The following is a 19,269-nucleotide window of genomic DNA, read 5'->3' on the forward strand; positions in this document are numbered from 1 at the left end:
TCATGAGCTTCAGCGCACAGACAGTTACATTGTTATGTGACAAGAACTGAAGACATTTACCACTTACATTCGAGTGAGGATTTCCCACTTTTATTTCTATTCTATTAATTTTGTGCGATATGTTATTGTGTCAGAATAAATGAGGTTCAGTTTCATTGTTTAAGTTTACGCACACTTTACACGAGGCCCCTGGAACACAACTCGTCTCTAACCCTCTCCCAGCAGACAATGCACCAATTAACAGTTGACTCCAAACCAGCCCTGTCTGGCTGGTTCGATTGGAACCATAGCTCTTGGGGTTCCAGGTAGCAGGCTGGGACCAGACTAGAAGTGCTAATGCAAAAAACTCTCAGCCCAGATCCATATGCAGCGCAAAAGGGACTAACAAACACAAAGGGTAAAACAGGCTTGGGTTTAATTTAATGACTTCTGTGTATACGACTGTAAGCTGACAAAATGGTGGAGGCGATTCTTGCTATGTGCCACTCTGGAGAGAAACTGACATCTTTACAAACAGGAAAGAAACCAGTTTGAACAGCGGACCAATCAGGGCAATCCATGGAGAGATTGGCCGTGATCAGGGCTCATCTTAAAATGAGAGAGAATAGTAGGGGCCAAAGGAGAAAGGTAAATAATGCAGTCAGTTTTGTACAAGAAGCAGGTTGTCACAGTATGGAGAGTGTTTTAAAGTTTGATTGACTAATAAAGGATAAAGACGACTATTAGTTTGACCAAGTCTTAGCTTACCATTTGTGTTAATTTGCATATTATCGGTTGTGTCTTGATATTCCACATAATGTCATCACCAAGCTAAATACATTTAACTGTTTCTCTGCAATGACAAAGTTTTGGAAACGTGTAACATTTCACCAACGGAAGTGATCAGAAATCAGCAAGACTCTGAACGTTACTTGATTTTTGCACACACACTCCCCTCAGTGGGAGAATAATTCTGCAGCAGTGGTTCAGCTGCACCAGGTGCACTCCAAAGCCTCTTATGTTTTGTAATGTAGTAATGTTATTGTGTTATTGCGAGACTGTTACTGTGATTGTGAGATTAGCCAGACCAAGAACAATACAAGACATCATACATGGCGGCTAAAACAGCATTGGAACATGTGTTAATAAATAAGCATAAAGTGAATTAAAGGACTGTTTATTTATGCAACACAACATTTGGACGTTTGTTAATAACCCAGAGAAAAGTAAGAACAACTGTGAGAGAGCTATCTCTGATAACAATCAGTAAGAAGCTGCAGAGGGACCTGCACCAGGACCCAGTTCCATGTAGCTGGTCCTGCCAGTTCCACTGAATTTTGGGGCATCTGATTTATTCATGGAGTATAAAGTGTGGAAAGACCCTTACAGTTTCTTCAAAGTTGCAAGTGGAACTATTCATGCATAGGATTTGGTGAGGGGAACCACTCTACTGCACTGTATAGGAACACCAATGCAGAGAATTTTTGCAAATTTACTGGGAGACAAAGATACAGTTGCTCAGGCTGTTGCTGCGCAAGATGCATACTTTACTCCTTGGAGTCATGTAGTCCTAGTCAACACACGTTCAGACAGAGAGCTCAGTGCCCTGAAGCATCCACTGAAGAGTCAGTGGATGCTTTCATGAATGCGTCAAGAAAACGGCCGAAATCACGTGACTTGGGCACGCTGGAGAACGATATAATTCAAGATCAGATAGTGGAGACATGTGTATGAAAAAGCGAGAGGAGAGAGATTCAGCCTAGAGCAAGCCCATGTTAAAGATGAGGAATCGACACAGATACAGCGGATGAATGTGAAGTCGAGACAGCAACGTGCCTCTTTTGTCAAAAAACAGAACAGTATGCCCATGTGTTCTAAGAAGAAAAAGAAATACTAAACAGAGAACTGTGTTATCCAGAGATTGTTACTGTGATTGCGAGTTTTGCCAGACCAGGAATGAGACGACAACAGACATGGCAGCTAGAACAGCTCTGGAACATGTGTTAATAATGAAGCATAAAGTGAACTAATGGCTAACCCAAAATTCGGGCCAGGCTGCAGATTTAAATTCTGGCAAATAGTCTTTTTCAGGGTGTGCTGTGGTGGCGTAAGGGTTAGCGCGACCCATATTTGGAGGCCTCGAGTCCTCGACGCGGCCGTCGCGGGTTCGACTCCCGGACCCGACGATATTTGCCGCATGTCTTCCCCCCTCTCCTTCCCCGTTTCCTGTCAGCCTACTGTCACATAAGGGACACTAGAGCCCACAAAAGACCCCCTGGAGGGGTGAAAAAAAAAAAAAGTCTTTTTCAGATCAAGTGCCAGTATTTGAATTTAGGTACTTGCAGATGCCTTTTTAAACCACCTTGTTCTAAATACAATTAACTTGTTTTCAAAAGTTATTGTGTGTCTTATGAGTACTAATTTGTTAATTACCGATATTGGTGAGTACCTAAACTGAAGTACTCAGACTTGGTCTGAAAAAAACTGGTATCGAGACACCCCTAATCATAATGCATCTTATGAGATGCTTAAATGTTTACTACTGTATTTTGTGTTTTACTCTGTTTTACTGTAAAGCACCCTGTACATGAATAATGTAGTAAAAATGAAGTTTTCTAGGCTTGTCAGAGGTGCCAGTAAGTGTCGGGAGTGTTATACTCCTGCCTTCAACAATAATATAATAGCTGGAACCAGATCACCTGGGTGAGGCATGTTGTGCAGAAGTCAGAGACTGCATCTCAGATCTATCTGCCTCTGCTCTATGACAGGGCTTTTTTTTCATCTTCAGGCTGCACCGAGAACAGTTGTTGATCCACTGAACCACATCAGGCTTCATTGTTTGCCAGTAATACCTGTCAAACATCAAACTGTGAACAATGATTGCATGATAACTACAAGTAATTTCTGACATGTAAGGAAAAATAAACATGTAAAAACCTTTCGTTGAGCAGTCTGAGACACTTGTTGACATTGAGGTGGTTAAGTTCGTTGTGAAAGTCCAAAAGAGCCGTTTCAACCTGCTGCCTACTCCTCAGAACCAAGCGCATCTGGTCTCCTGTCACAATGTGCAGCTTGTCATCTGTCAACAGGTCAAATCATCAGTGTTGTAGCAGAGAAGCTAAAATACTGGTGTCAATTATTTGTTGCTTGTATTAATCTAGGTGGATTTTATTTGTCCCGACTCTTAAGGATGTTTTAATAATTTTAAACTTAATGCACCATGTAAGAGACCTTGTGTATGTACACCATAGATGTCAAAATGAAGCTCACAGGTAAGATTTGAATCCGAAGATGATTTCTACATGAGCCAGTCTACATGACCTGGCTCCTGGTACACAGCACATGACACAATCCACTAATCACTAATGCCAACAAGGGGGAGAAAGAGTGAGTTGGTGTGACATGTGAGGTGGAGAAATGGCCCTCAAGCCCTTTTTGCACTGCACAGCCGGACTCAGGCTAGACTGGCTTCAAAGCCGGCTGAGCATTTTTGTTTTGGCACTTCCAGCCCAGTCCCACAAATAAATATATGCAACTTTTTCCTGCACTGAAAAAAAATCCACACTGTGGTCCCACAAATTGCATATAAGTAATAACATGAAATGATTGCATCTAAATTATGAGCTATTTATTTGCAGTAGGCTGGATGTATATTATCTTACAACTTCCTTGTCTGCATTGGTTGTACATAATCAAATATTTAAGGATTTTGAAATTGATCTGGAGGACATGGTGTTCATTATGGACAATCCATGACAAGCACAGGAGTCCAACAACACAACACCACTCGGGTTCAGATCAGGGAGGCCGCCCCTCCCAACCACATCCCTCTAGGTCTAGCCACGTGAGCGGTGAAGGCCCCCAGCAGACCAAGGGAATCCCCAAGAGGGGCACTCTGCAATATCCTCCTCCAAGTCTCCAGAAAGGATGGGCAATCTGAAGTTGTTTGGTGCGTAAGCACAAACAACAGTCAGAACCTGCACCCCCACTTGTAGTCAGAGGGAGGCTACTATCTTGTTCACCGGGGTAAACCCCAATGTACAGGCACCAAAATGGGGGGCAAGAAAGTATGCCCACTCCTGCCCTGAGCCTCTGACCATGAGCAACTCCAGAGTCGAAGAGTGTCCAACCCCCTCTCAAGGAGACCATGGGGTTAGCATCCCCGGATGGGCATGGCATTTAACCCATGCCCATCCGGGTTAAAGCCCTGGATGGGGATGGGCTAAAGCCCCGCCATCAGGCACTCACCAATGTCCCCCACCTCCAAGCCTGACTATAGGAGGGGACCCAGGTGAGGGAACACTGTCTCATATGATCATCTTCATCATAAGGGGTCCTGCAATTTTCCATCACTCTTAGTGTCTTCCACATCTTTATGTTTACCTGATATGATTTCCTGATCTATACTTAAGTAAGAAAATTATACTGCGTAGAACAGCATCCAGTTTGGAGTGTGTCAGTTCCATTTTAGATAACTATGGCAAGTTACAGCTCTATCAAACCTACTAGATTAAAGATGCATCACTAAAAGAGGTGCCTTAACCATCTAAAGTGGTGTGCTGAATTATGTGTCCCTGTCGCAATAGTCCATCTGGTGTAAAAGTTGTCAAACAAAATTGATCCCAGAACTTGACTAACCTATGATAGTGTATCTTTTGCAGAATCTCCTGAAAGTGTTCTTCTCTACATAGGTTAGTCCAGGAGGGTAAATGCGTCTGCTGATGTAGAGCTCCACTGCATTATATTTTGCAAAAAAGGCCTGTTCACACAGAACATTATTATTGAAATTTTATCACATAATACAATCTGTAGCAAAAGTTTCTCCACTTGGCTACATACCTCCTCCCCTGCTGGTGGTGAGGTCAAACCATCTGCCTGAGGTGATGGAAGAAGAACTGTTACAGGCTGGGTGCTCAAATGAAAGAAATGATTGGCATCTGTGCCTCTGTGTGTCTCACCTTTGAGTCGTTGTGGATGTTTAGCGTGGGCATGGCATCTGGAAGAAGGGTGTTTTTTTCCCCACTACTGTCGTAGCACTTCTTTGTGAAATGGGCAGAACAAATGGAGGACCAGAGCCGAGGATGCCAGTTCCCCCGGCCGCAAGCCTTCAGCCACTGAGACAGCAGGGGCAGATTATGGAGAGGAAACCTGGATGTTCAGGAGAAAAGAAAACATTTGTCTGTTTACATTTTAGTTGTATTGGTCACATCGACAGCTGTGGTAGAAGAGTCAGAGTCATTTCAAGTGAATCGTCATCCCTGAAAAATCAATACATTCAATAAATTTCAAGGATTAAATTATCGCTGGTTAAACATTTGGTTTTATACAATGGCTTTGGACATTTCTTTAGAAAATGTTAAAGGCTTTGGTCTATTTGCAAGTAATTAAGGACACCAAGTCAAAAATACACAAAACCCAGACTTTGTTCCATCTTGTCAGGACCCTGTATTTAAAATCTTGGATAAGTCTGGGACTGCTGATGTCCCAGACACCAGTGTCATCAATAAATTATACAAACACTTCAATCAGTAGAAATAAAGATTCCACTCCAGAGTTGGAGGAGAATGCTGAGATCAATCCAGGTTCAACTCTACTCTACTAATGACTCAAAGCAACGACCAGGTAAGTATTTTGCAAAGACTTCAATCGGTAGGAATAAAGATTCAGTGGTCAGAGGTCAATATTGATTTAAATATTCTAGAAATTAAACAACTCTTGTTCAAAACAACAGAGAGGTCGGATGCACCACACCCTGGGACTCTCTGGAGCTAAGCCAACAGAGAAGTTTCACATTTTGAATCTGATGAGATGACTAACAGAGGAAGAACCCCTCACTTATACAAATCAGCATGGCCAGCTTTGAGCCATAATATCCCCCTGTTATCAACAACTGCTCCACATTCAACCTCAACACTTGCTGCACCAAAGAAAATAAGCAACCAACTGAAACCAAAATAATCCCCCTTAACCAGCCTGAGCCATAACACATTCTTATTGCATGGGAATTCCACTGAAAAACCTCACCTTCAAACATCAACAAGAGGTATGAGGCCAGATCAACACATTCACCCCCCAAAGTGAACACCAAGAAAACAGAAGACATACCAAAAGAGCTTACTGTCGATGATGAGGCAATAAATGGAATCAGTCATTGTAATAATAAGAGCACAAAAGTACTCTCCTTCCCTAATGACACAGTGTCTCATATAACAGAAAAAATACTCTCTCTTTAACCACTGATCAGCTGAATATTGTTCATATTGGAGCAAATGATCTGGCCAAACAAAAGTCAGAAATTCTGAAATTCTGGTAGCACTGTTGCCTTGCAGCAAGAAGGATTTGAATCCCAGCCCACTGTCCAAAAGCATGACTGTCAGTTTGAATGACCTCAAGTTGAGTGTGTGTGTATGATTGCGTGTTCTGTCTGTGTGTTGCACTGCAATGAACTGGTGACCTTGACCATTGGACATAGGCACCAGCACCCCCCACGATCCCGCTAGGGATAAGCGTGTAGACTAAAATGAAGTTGTTTATCAGTGGACCAATACCGCCAGCACAATGTGGAGATAAAGATATAGCAGACTGCTCACGATTAACATAACTGCAGATCAATCAGTATTACATAAAATGGCTTTATCACAACCATCGAGAATAAATTGCCAGTGTTGTTTATCTGACACGGCATGGATGCATCACTAATGTGCACGCCCCCAATCGTTCCCTCCCAACCTGAACATTTTTTGCCTGACACGCTGCTTGGAGCATGCGCATATAGACTTGGAGATAGGAGTAGATATGGAGACAGCGGGTGCTTCAGGTGAGAAGCTAAATGAGAAATAAATAGAGTCAGATGAACTAGTTCCGAAAAGTAACAGCACTGGTTCAGTAATCTGGCTATGGTATGGATTTTCTAAGGAGGATGTGGAACAAAATACAGTAATTTGCAAAACATGTCAGAAACCCATTGCCACAAAATGTAGCAGTATGACAAATTTATTTCAAAGGCCATGAAGAAATATTCCCGAATGTGAAACGATTGGCAAAAAAGTATCTGTGTGTACCTGCGACTAGCTTCCCATCAGGAAGAGTATTTTGTATTAGTGGAAATGTGGTGCCATGTCACCGGGCCAAAAACACCACTTGTCCTCCTCCTCAGTCCAGGACTGTTTTGAGCTTACTTATTGGGAGGTTTTCAAAGAAGGGTCAGATGTAGAGAGCTATAAATCCTACCCACTAAAACTGTCAAGGTTTTATTCTAAGCAGAAGCTGTGGATTGGTGGAACTGTGCAGTCCCTCTTCAGAGCCTGTGATGCTGCCTACAGGTCATCTGACAGACTAGCCTACAGTAAAGCCTGAAAGAGGCGAAAAAGAGAATATGTCTGGAAAAACATAGGTACAGGCAACGCATTGAGAAGCAATGGCTGTTACTGTGGTCAATAACAACAAGCCACAGAACATGTGTGAAGGACTCAGGACTATGGCAGATTACAAGAGCACCAGCCAGCGAATCAGTGGGGATCCCTCTCTTCCTGATACATTGAAAAGATCTCTAGATCTGACATCTAGTAGTGGCAGAGAAAACAATCCTGCTGTCCCAGTGTTTCTAGACCAGTTCATCTAGACCAGTGTTTCTCAAACTTTTTCAGGCTGAGGACCACTTAACCCATTTAACAAACAGTCACCAACCACCTAACCTGAAATTGCCCCCGCAATAACACATCTTAATATATGATGCAACCTGAAATAAAAATTTTAGTCTCTTAACTCACATATTGTTGCTTTCTTTGTTCATCCTAATGAGTGGTGCTGTTTGGTAAATGTGACTGGCCATGACAAAGCCATGAACACACCTACTTGGGTATTTTGAATTATTTACAGTTTCTGGAAGTGTGGAGTCTAAACTTTCTAATGATGTCAAATACAGGGAAATAAAAAAAAGAAGTTGTTTTTTACTGCCAAGTGTTATGTGCATTAATAACATTTAGGACTATTTGTGATTTAGAAGCACAATTAAAGAAAAATAGTCTTGAGTTGCTTTAACAGAAACAAAAAAATATTTTCTGTGCCATTAAAAATAAAAATAATTAACCCTTTTCTATCAATTGTATTTATTTAATTTTGTTTAATATTTTTCAAATAAAATAACAATTGCCATTGGCCTGAAAGCAGAGCATCATTCATTACCAAGAATAGTCATAATAAACAAAGGACAGTTCTGACTAACTGGAGTGATTCCTACCACTAACCTCTCAAAGGAATCCAATCACTAGTGAACAACACATCAACACTCAGCAGCTATAACTTAGCATCCTCTGATTTTATAATATTCTTAGTCTTGTTTTCATTCCATCAGTATCTGCAGGTTTTTTTTCGAGTAACCTGGTTGTAAGCCAGTTTTCCAGTAATTATTTTTAACACAATCCTTTGGTATGCTAACTGCAGCATTGCACTTTGAGCTCAGGTCATGACAATAAACAGTTGTTTACATGCAGTACCCTGTGACCACCAATGGTTCGGGGACCACCGGATGAAATGACTACCAGACAGTTGGACTAATTCCTGTGATTATGAAGTGCTTTGAGAGGATCATCCTAAAATACATCAAGGATAAACTTCCTTCTGGTCTAGACAGGCAGTTTGAGGAACTGGTCCTCAGAGAATGCTGTCTCCATTGCACTACACATAGCCTTGACACATCTGCAGCATCTTGACACTTATGTTAGGATGTTATTTGGATGCTTATGTTGACTTAAGTTCAGCATTTAATACCACCATCCCGAAGAAGCTTATAGTGAAGTTCCACAACTTGGGACTTTCAACATCAATGTGCCTCTGGATTAGGGACTCTCACCAACCGACTTCAAGTGGAGAGAATAGGGAACTGAACATCATCCAACCTAGTCCTCAAAAAAAGTCCTCAAACTGAACATCATCCAACCTAGTCCTCAAAAGAGGTACACCACATGGCTGTGTGCTTAGTCCGGCTCTTTTTACTCTGTTCACCCACAACTGTGTAGTCATACACTCCTCTAAAGTTTGCAGACGATAACACCATAGAAGGTAATACATCCAGTACCGGGAGATCCAGCACCTGTCCAAGTGGTGTTTACTGAACAAGCTGGTGCTCAACACCAGGAAGACCAAGGATAGTGGACTACAGGAGATCCAGGAGGACAGTACACCCACCTATTACAATTTAAGGGGAGGTGGTGGAGTGCGTGGACAACATCGAATTCCTGGGCATCCACATCACATCAGAAGCCCCAACAAAGAGTCTTCTTCCTCAGTAAACTGAAAAGGGCTTGACTCCCTCCTCAGTAGCTCAAAACCTTTTATAGAGCTGTGACTGAGAGCATCCTCTGCCTCAGTATGACTGTGTGGTACGGCAACTCCACAGACCAGAAAAAAAAAAAAGATTTGGTCCGGATGGTGAAAACTGGCCAGTGGATCATGACGAGTCAGTTATCAAACCTGGACCTAATATACACTGGCAGACTGCAAAGGAAGGCCAGTTGTATTGCTGCTGATCCCACTCACTCAGTTCACAAACTGTTGTACCGCTGGGAAATGGCACAGGTTACATAAAAGAGCACAACCATGTGGCTAAGGAACAGCTTTTTCCCAACAGCTGTTCACCTTCCATCCCCTCTGCCACCTTGCAGATACACTCACACCCATTTGCTAAGGACTGATTAAAACTTCATTTATTTATCTATTCATCACTAAGGGTACCACTCCAATTTTGTTATGTTCTAGAAACATAAAGACAAATAAAAAGCCTTATGCCTTATGAAAATGGATTACCAAACTGAATAATAATAATCAGCTGAGCAAACTCTTTAGTGGTGATGAAATTGAGTTTTTTGAAGCAGCAGTATGTAGCTTTTATAAACAACTTGTTTGTTTTTTTTGGGGGGGAGAGGGGGGGGGTTACATATTTGTTAAAGCTGCAAAACTATCACTATGTCCTGATAGTACACCATGAGACAGATAATATGTAAAAAAATTAGCTCCTTTGCCTCCTCCCTGCTGCCATCTGCAGAAATACACAACTCCACCAAAAACAACCAATCAGAGGAAGATCTCAGCACTGTCAGTTACCCTAGTGTATGTGCTGCTCATACCCTCCCTCTTTCTCTGTGTTACTCTATAGATGGTTTACAAACAAACCATCTATAGCATTCACCTGCTATAAATGCTAAGGCTAGTTATTGTGGCCACCAATGATGGTGGATAAACAGCACATTGAGCTGCATTGAGATGGGCTCTGTCCCTAACCGTGTCTATGGAAGACAGATGTGACTATGTCATGTTGATGATTACAGATATGGGCAACATTTTGCCTGGTACTGATGAGATTTGTATGTATTTCCCTCTCAACTAACTTTTGTAGAGTACTTTTTACTTTTATTAGTCAGTTTTTTTTAACTGTTGCTGCTTAAGTTTATCAATGTTCTGTTACATTGTAAATAAAATATCTGCTCAAAGACACCAATAAAAATACAGAAAAAACAATTACTTTGAAGGTAATTAGAAAAGCACAACATGGTTAAGATTTTTCCAAGAAAATAAATGAAATAACAGATTTTAGTTGTGCTGTGAAGTCAGACCTGTGGAAAATAAGTCCGAGTTTTCTCTCCACTGGGCCACAGCGGTTGGTGCACTTGGAGACACTGCAGCGAATCATCTTCCTCTTAGATCTGTTGACACACGTCTGGCAGCTGGAGATCCAGCTGGCCAGGTCTCGACTCAGGCTACCCCAGTAGTAGTGCTTAGAGATCTGTCTCTGGCAGATTCCCTGCCCATAGTGGCCCTGGTTGTCATGGAACTGCTGTAGGATGGAATTGACCTGGAAGACATGACAGCTTTTAGCTTTGTTCATGTTACACTTCTTTGTAAATGCTGGACTTATTACTTATTTATTATTATTTTATTCACTCATTTAACTTGCCTTCGAGAGTTGCTATTTTTTTAATTTCGTTGTGCTTTCTTTTGTGCACAATAACAATATAATAAATTCTGATTCAGACTTGAAGTTCGTGTTGCTGTATAATTATGTATCTGGATTTGCAACATTTCTTGTTTAAAACATATAACACATTTTAGCAGTCTGGTGCTTTGTAGTTCTGTGCCTATTTGACCACAGCAACTTCCAGTCTGCACACTTTGAATATGTAATATTAACAAAACGCCTCCTGTTATAAATCCTACGTAATACTAATTGATCCATTGGTATTTAATTGACCTCTTCTCTGCTGCGTGGTACTCTGAGGGGCGGAGAGACTCTGGTGTACATCAACAGTCCGTCTGAAACAGAAAATTGAATCCCTGTTTTACTTCTTCTAAAATGAAATCATTATAATAATGTATGAATCAGAGATATTCCAGCCTGGTGTTGTCTCCACTTACCTATCAGACTAAAACGCTTGGCCATTCTTTTTAAAGCTGACCTGCTTCTTTTGCCCTGCATAGGTAGTACCCTGGTACTTAAGTACCTGCAGTATGGTGATAAACCAACAGGATAAAATGAAATTAAACATTGCATCGGTCCTCTGTTGTTATTCAATGGTTATACCTGGCAATATGGTTGTAAGTAATGAAGCCTGGCTCAACAGCTGTCCTCCTCCGGTGTTCATTCATTATTCTGGCAGCCCTGCAGTCCGGTGCTGGGCCTGGCAGGCAGTACTGGTGTTCCTGAAGCTGCAGAGCTGCTTCAGACAGACTGACAGGATGAGCGCTGTGGTCGATGACTGCAGCAGCAGCAGCAGCTCCTTTGAGTTCATCTTTCCATATGTTGGAATAACTGAAATTTTCATCCGACTCCACAGACACCTGAACATCAAGAAGAATTAACGAATACAGATTTACCAAGCATTCCTATCCCAAGTCCAATCCAGGTCTTGTTTTTATTACCAATGTTTATTAACAGTGGTAATGGTAAATACAATTCGGTTTTTATGTACAAAGTCAGCAAGACATGGAGGAACTGTGCTACAATCTGACACCACAGAAAGGAGCAATCATTAATGTTATCCTTAAATGACCCATCAATGCCAAATGCATCATTAAACTCAGTGATGTGTGGTGACAGTCAGGATCAATGAGGCACGACTCCCCCAGAACTGGATGTACAGATCCAAGATTCAACATGGAATCCTTTATTTCAGTGTTGACATTAACTGATTAAAGCTTTAATCTAAACCTGTCACGATAACACATTTTTCGGAGTGATTAATTGTCTCAAAAATAATTGCGATAAACGATAATATTGTTTGAAGACCTTTTTACACTGATTTAATGGAATAATAATGCATGCGATTTCCTGCCAAAGATAGACTTTATTTTCAAAAGAACACTTAACACTGGAACTGATAAACAAAATAAACTAAACAACCAAAAGCAAAATTAAAATTGATTCTCAGTCTCCATTAATAAAAAATTTACTTGAATAAAAACTAAACAACATAAAGCCAAAGTGGAAATAAATACTGCATTCAACCAAAAGACTGCAGATTATGAAGTCTGTATATTATGTTGCCCTTCAGTAATAATTAGATTTAAATAGAGAAAATGGGCACATCCGACTACCTGATGCAATAGTTCACACTATACGGTTTTTTGCCCCTATTTTTCCCCTTACGACAATCTTAGAACATTGGGCGTTCTCTAAGATTGTCGCTTAGGATTTTATAACAGATCAACCTGCAGTTCATGGTGTGTTATCGTCGCGGCCGATCCGATCTAAATCAGGGGTTTTCCCCGACTGGGAGCGTTAAAGCAGCCTGTTGAATGTGACAGGTAGCCAATCAGAAAGCGTGGATTCCCATCCGAGCTTTCTGAGGGGAAATTACAGAGGGGAATTCCAAACAGCTGACACAGCAACCCGAAGTCCAGCGGACATCGAAGATGATATGTGGAAACAACATTAATGTTTATTCAACATTTCTTGCGAAGAATATAGAAATGACAAGGGGAGGAGTTGGAGCGAAATTGCTACCCTGTAACTTTTCAGCTGTTCTTCGTTAACATGACATAAATAGGTTATAATGATTTTCATTCAGTCAGGACTGACACTGGCCACATGCATTGCAGGTAGATTCTAATAAAGTACTGATTAATACCTGGTTTTAAAATTAGTTAACTGGAATTGTAGTCATTATTTTGTGCCCATTGTTGGACACCAGGATCGAACCGTTATATCTAGGATTTCTGTCGGCTAATGTGTTGTCTCTCAGGTTTTGAAAAAGGGCCGACAATCAGCTCTAAGATCGTGTAGTGTGCGCTGGGCTTTACACTAATGAAATGAGGAAGGGAGGGTCAGTGGAGAGCACCGGAGTTGAGTCTTTTTTCATTAAGTGTCAACAGAAAGAGAAAAAGGCCGGAAGAGAGATAAAGCCGATAATTAAAATGAGGTTGATAGTTTTAATTTATCGTATGCTTAATTGATTTATCGTTTATCGTGACAGGCCTACTTTATTTATTTTTTACCCCTCCAGGGGGTCTTTTTTGTGGGCTCTAGTGTCCCTTTTTACGAAAGTAGGCTGACAGGAATGGGGAAGGAGAGGAGGGAAGACATGCGGCAACCCGCGACGGCTGCGTGGAGGACTCAAGGCCTCCAAATATGGGTCGCGCTAACCCCTACGCCACCTCGGCACGCCCTACTTTAATCTATTCCATACAATTCAACAATGTTCCAAAATATATATAGATATATGTAGATTAAGCTAACAAATCTAATGTTTTTGTTTCAGTGTTTTCCTCGGCCGATGTCTCTTTTCTGAATAATATTGAAAATCTTGTATTATCTTGCTTCATTTTCATATGAAGTTCATCCACCTGTCCTTCTCAAGAAATATCACTGTCACTTTGTCTTAAAAATATTCTTGTTTGTCTCTCATTTTCCTTTCATTTAGAAAAATCTGGCAGCTTTAATGAAGATGATTAACAAGGAGGCGAGTCCTTGAATGGTTTTATTCTGGTTTTGTCAGATCATCATATGCTGTCAGAATAACATACATGCAATGAGTACGTAAATGTTCTGCGACATTTAGAGGAACTGTCAACAAGATACGATAAAAATAAGTCAATAACTTGTTTTCAATGATAACTAGATGGACATACATGCAATGTCGTGGTTTCAAAGTGTATTTAAAGCAGGGACTGGCTGCCTCTGCAGTCAACTACACCATGATCCAAAATATTATGCAAATTGGATCCAAGTGTCATAAAGATTACATTTTTTGTTGTGATATTAAATTTATAGATGGTATTGTGTGTCAGGGCTCTTTGAATCACTATAATTAATTTCAGAGAGTTGGTTGATTAGTTTGTCTGGTGAGCTCAATTAAAGGAAATCTACTTAAGAAGGATGTTCCACATTATTAAGCAGGCCACAGGTTTCAAGCAATATGGGAAAGAGAAAGGATCTCTGCTGAGGAAAATCATCAGATAGTGTATTCATACAAATATGTAATGTATGAAAACATTAGATATTTAACGAAAACTGAAGCGTTATCATACTGTGAAGAGATTTGTGGCTGATTCAGAACAAAGATGGGTTGGACAGATAAAGGCAGAATGAGGAAGGGTTCTGTTAGACAAATTGATCGGATTAAGAGAGCAGCTGTTAAAATGTCCTTACAAAGCAGCAAACAGTTATTTGAAGCTGCTGGTGCCTCTAGAACGTCAAGGTGGAGGATCCTCCAGAGGCTTGTGGTGCATGAACCTACTATTGGGCCTCTGACCAGAGCTCACAAGCAGAAACGGTCACAGTGGGCCCAACCGTACATGAAGATTCATTTTCAAACAGACTTGTTCACTGATGACTGCTGTGCAACCCTGGATGGTCCAGATGGACGAAGTAGTGGACTGGTGGTGGATGGTCACCACATCCCAACATGGCTGTGACGTCAGCAAGGAGGTGGTGGAGTCATGCTTTGGGCTGAAATCATGGGAAGAGAGAGAGAGAGAGAGAGAGAGAGAGAGAGAGAGAGAGAGAGAGAGCTGGTCGGCCACTTCAGAGTCCCTGAAGGGACCTGCAAAGAAATTCAAGCAGAAACTCTCCACAAACTCACAAGTTCAATGGATGCAAAAATTGTGCAGGTGATATCAAAGAAGGGGTCCAATGTTAACATGGAAGTCGGTCTGTTGAGATGTTTTTGATTGAAATAGCTTTTGATTTTAGTACGTGTGACCGCAAAGAATGACCGTTTACAGTTCTTTATAGTTCTTTTACAGTTCTTTTATAAAATGTTTAGAAAATCTGCTGTGCATAATAATTTGGAACAGTGCATTTAGAGTTTTTTATTTTTGAAAAAATACTGTTCTCATGGGAGCTTTGTTCAGTAAAATTTGATTTATACTGTAATAGTTCATAACTTGAAAACTATACTGACCATCATTTTCATTGAACATTTAAGAAAACCTGAGAAAATGTCACTTGCATAATAATTTGGAACACTGTGTACAAAACACGCCCCATATAAAACCTCCCTGTTCGTTGATGATGGTCTGACTAGTTAACCTTTGAGATGGGATGTCATACAGCTGTTAATAAAAAAGTGTATGACGATATAACTTCTAATGTTATGTTTCTGGTTAAATAAAAGCACATTGTAATCACAGCATATACTTCTCTGATCCATATAGCAGTCGGTTTGTGCTACGCGTATGCCGATCTGACAGAACACAGGCCTTATTTTCTGTATTTTCCAGTTGTTTTCAAATGTCTTAGAGTAGAAGAAGGACAACTCTTGTAGTTGCAGGGCTCAGCACTATAGATCCCTTGTATTTCAACAAGCAGCACATGAATTCAGCGATTTTGACCATAAAAATGTTATTACCAATAAAACAACTATAGGAAAGTCAAACTGATTTTCTCTCATCATTGTTGGCGTCTATTTTACTGCGTCACCTGCCCTGACTGATTAAAATGCTCCAGCACCACAGAGTCACCTCATTTCCATGGGCTGTTACAGGCAGTAAGGTTGGGGCAGCATCTGGAGACAGCACCAGCTGACCCTCCTCAGTGAGTGTAAAGCAGGACATTTCAAAGTGTCTGGAGCAGATGTAGGAGTTGGTGCGTAGCGAGGCTTCGTCCCTTTGAGCCACCTGCAGCCACTTCTTGCGCTGCTCCTCATCCTTAGGAAACCTGCAGGGCATAAAGGAGAGCACCATATCACATCTACACAACTTTACTGAATTAAAAAACAACAATACACAGCTTTGTGTACAGACTTTATGGTTCTCTTTGATTTTTTGTCAACACAATACCAATGACGAGTGATATTTAAATACATCTCTCCACCCAGTTTTCAAATCACATGGCCAGACAGAGATTTAAAGGAGCAGAAAGAGTAAATGAGGTGGATTAGCCGCACTTGAAAATAAATGATGGTGTCTTCAGTGACATGTTGCTGTGGAATATTGTTGTCATACAGCTCCAGTTTTCAGTCAGAGACCTCTTCAGATTCTTTACAAGACTGGCTGCTACTGGATACGATTTCTTCCCACAGGATCCACATCCATGGCAACTTTTTGAAGATACTTGAATGCATTTAATATTCCTCTTTAAAAATTAAATTAAGTGAATTGAAGTCTGATTTTGATGGAGAACATTTAGCATTCTGTTGAATCAGGGAATGTAGTGCTGAGAAAAGTGTTTTGTTGTATTGTTAAAGGTCTGACCTGTGAAAGGTGAGCTCAGGGAAAGCGTAGCTGGAGGCATCGCAGCCATAAACCAGGCAGAACAGAACAGCTGGTTGGAAAGGAGGAGGAGGAGGGCGGCTGTGACAAACCGGGCAAGCTTTGACCCAGTTCTTCACAGTCTCCGTCACTCCGACCCAGTAGTACATCAGCTGGAAAAACACAAAGATAAAATCTAGTAGCAAGTTTTTAACACTTACTACAGTTTTAGATAAATGACACATAATTTTACTCACCATAATTTCTCTCACTACCCGTTCTCGGCCGGCATGGTTGTTGTCGTCATGGTAACGTGTCAGAATCTCCCGAATCTCTTTTTCACTTCTGACGACACGAAGGAGGCGGCCTCGATAAGGTCGCATCAAAAGGCCATCTGGAGGCGAGATTATTTTACAGATTTAGTTCCAGCTAGTTTGAATGATTTAATTCTTTTTGACTTGTGGACAGAGGTTTATCATTTAAAATGTCCATTTATTGTATGTTAAAGTAGATGTAAAGAGCAGATAAAACAGAGAAGTGTTGTGGGAGATCAAACCTAAGCAGTACATTATGAAAACTGGTGAGCAACTTAAAAACTTTCCTCAAATCAAGTCTGTGTTGAATCTTTAACAGAATGCTGGTGACTACAGTGTTTTATGTGAGTCACCTTAGCTTTCATAAAAGATTAACAAGAAACTGCAAAAGATGAATTTGCCACAAAGAAACTCACAACAGACTGATTCAAAATCAAATTAAAACATTTAACAGCTTAGCCTTCATCTTTGTCACAAATTTATAGCACTGTCAAATGGCATAATCCGCATTCTGGTAATACGTTTCTGGTAATTATTGTACGATGAATTTGAATTTAAACTAAAAAGAAATAACTTATTAAAGAGTTGTAACCAATCCAAGCCAATCTAATTTGAGGTCTTATCTTAATATTGGAATAAATCTGGTAAAGATGCAATGCCTCATTCATTGACTTTATTCACTTTTCAAGATGAATAGTTTCACTTTTGTCACCATTCCAAATACTTATTGGAGTACCTTTGTAGATGAATCGTTTGCAGGCAGCTTTGATTCCTTTTTTTAAACTTTTAGATGAATTTTCTCCAAACTTTCCAGTTTGAAAAAAATTTTCCAATTTATCCAGAAACCCAAATGAAGGCATCTGTACGAAGGAAGAGAGAGACAAGTGGGACTAGTTAAACATATTATAACTGCAAGGCAGGTGAGGTCTTAATGGTATGTACTTGGTTGACAAATATTAATATAACCCTATTTTCAAGAACAATTCCACTATAGCTTACCATGTTTAAAATACTGACCAACAAATGATAGTACCACCCATGGAGCACATAACTAAAAGGTAAATAGCTCAAATTTATGAGTCCATAATAGCTAGTGTTTCACTTGGTTAGTGTGCAGTGCCATTTTATATTCAAATGCAGAAGTTTCCAACTGATAACCATTCCCACCTTAGAACGTCTTTCGTCTGGTCAACAACAATCTTCATAACACCGAAAGCAACTTTAGGTCAAATCCCAGCACGTATTTCATAATTTTTCAGCCAAATCTTTGTTGTGTAGAACAGTTTTCACTCTCTTAATCGAAAAATACATCAGATTTGTCAAAAGTAACATATATTAACACTAAACAATGAATAATTTTAGCATTTGGTTCCGTGAAGACTTTAGGTAGCAACGGTGAACCTGTGACTTCCGGTAAGAAAATTTTCAAAAGAAAAGTCTTAATGTCCGCGCTAGCATTTCTCTTTTTTTGTCGTTTTGTTTTGTTTTGGGTTTTGTTTCTTTTAATCTGTTTCATTTACCTACTGTGATTTTTGTTTGTTTATTATTTTTGTATTGTCTTTTGTATCAGTGTCTCTGATGGGATGGACCGAAATTTTGAAACTTGCCAAGATGAGAAAAAGAGCATCCGGCTGCAAGCATCCTTCTGTGGCCACTCAACTCAAAGGCCCGGTCAGAATACTCACTCTGCACCCTACGCCCCTCTCTGAAGTATGGACTCAAAAGTGGACAGAAGAGTTCGAGTGCGCAGGTTACTAGCATGCAAAAAAATGAGAATTGGGACAGTACCCCTCGGTGTCATCCAGAATAGCGAGACTTCTCACTATTTACGCATTTATGTTTCTAAAAACATAAATAATCTATTTTAAATGTACAGTATCTACTTTATCCCTGGGAGAGTTACTGTGGAAACGATTATGGGTCTTACTTCCGTCTTATTACTGTCGGTTTCTATCAAGAACCTACAGTAATAAAGAAGAGAAAAGCATTGAAGCTGGTCAGAGTTCTGAGCTGCAGTTTTGAGCCAGTGGCAGTAGGGACAACATTCTCCTCTTTTCCTAACAGATCCTTTCTAAAGAAAGTCTCGGAGAGGGTGCTAACATGGCTCCCAGTGTCTAAGAGGCAAGGAACTGGGACCCTATTGATGAGAACTGTAACCTCCCTACACATTCCCACTGCACACTCCAGAAATACTTCACCGGTTAAAGTCTGAGAGCCTTTTGTTTCCCCTCGGATAGCCTGGCCCCCAGCAACCGAGGGGGTTAGTTTTCCTGAAAAGATGTGGAGGGAGTGC

At 40.6% G+C, this 19,269-nt stretch overlaps 1 protein-coding gene across 2 annotated transcripts in view; it reads right to left on the reverse strand.

Moving 5' to 3' along the window:
• LOC102216730 overlaps positions 1-18,377 on the reverse strand; it is a 34,632-nt gene extending 16,255 nt beyond the window's left edge. For both annotated transcript variants that reach the window (XM_023352896.1, XM_023352897.1), the window contains exons 1-14: positions 18,144-18,377; positions 17,713-17,836; positions 16,920-17,056; positions 16,666-16,835; positions 15,934-16,129; positions 11,555-11,811; positions 11,389-11,474; positions 11,225-11,286; positions 10,590-10,828; positions 4,938-5,127; positions 4,819-4,854; positions 4,618-4,738; positions 2,917-3,058; positions 2,679-2,831 (exon numbers count right to left, since the gene is read on the reverse strand). In XM_023352896.1, the coding sequence (XP_023208664.1) occupies positions 2,679-2,831; positions 2,917-3,058; positions 4,618-4,738; positions 4,819-4,854; positions 4,938-5,127; positions 10,590-10,828; positions 11,225-11,286; positions 11,389-11,474; positions 11,555-11,811; positions 15,934-16,129; positions 16,666-16,835; positions 16,920-17,056; positions 17,713-17,836 (1,913 nt within the window). In that variant the 5' untranslated portion in view covers positions 18,144-18,377. The remainder of the gene's footprint in view (positions 1-2,678; positions 2,832-2,916; positions 3,059-4,617; positions 4,739-4,818; positions 4,855-4,937; positions 5,128-10,589; positions 10,829-11,224; positions 11,287-11,388; positions 11,475-11,554; positions 11,812-15,933; positions 16,130-16,665; positions 16,836-16,919; positions 17,057-17,712; positions 17,837-18,143) is intronic.
• Positions 18,378-19,269: the final 892 nt, after the last annotated feature.

Source organism: Xiphophorus maculatus, chromosome 19 (genome assembly GCF_002775205.1).
Source record: "Xiphophorus maculatus strain JP 163 A chromosome 19, X_maculatus-5.0-male, whole genome shotgun sequence".
In the NCBI taxonomy this organism is placed as follows: Eukaryota; Metazoa; Chordata; class Actinopteri; order Cyprinodontiformes; family Poeciliidae; genus Xiphophorus; species Xiphophorus maculatus.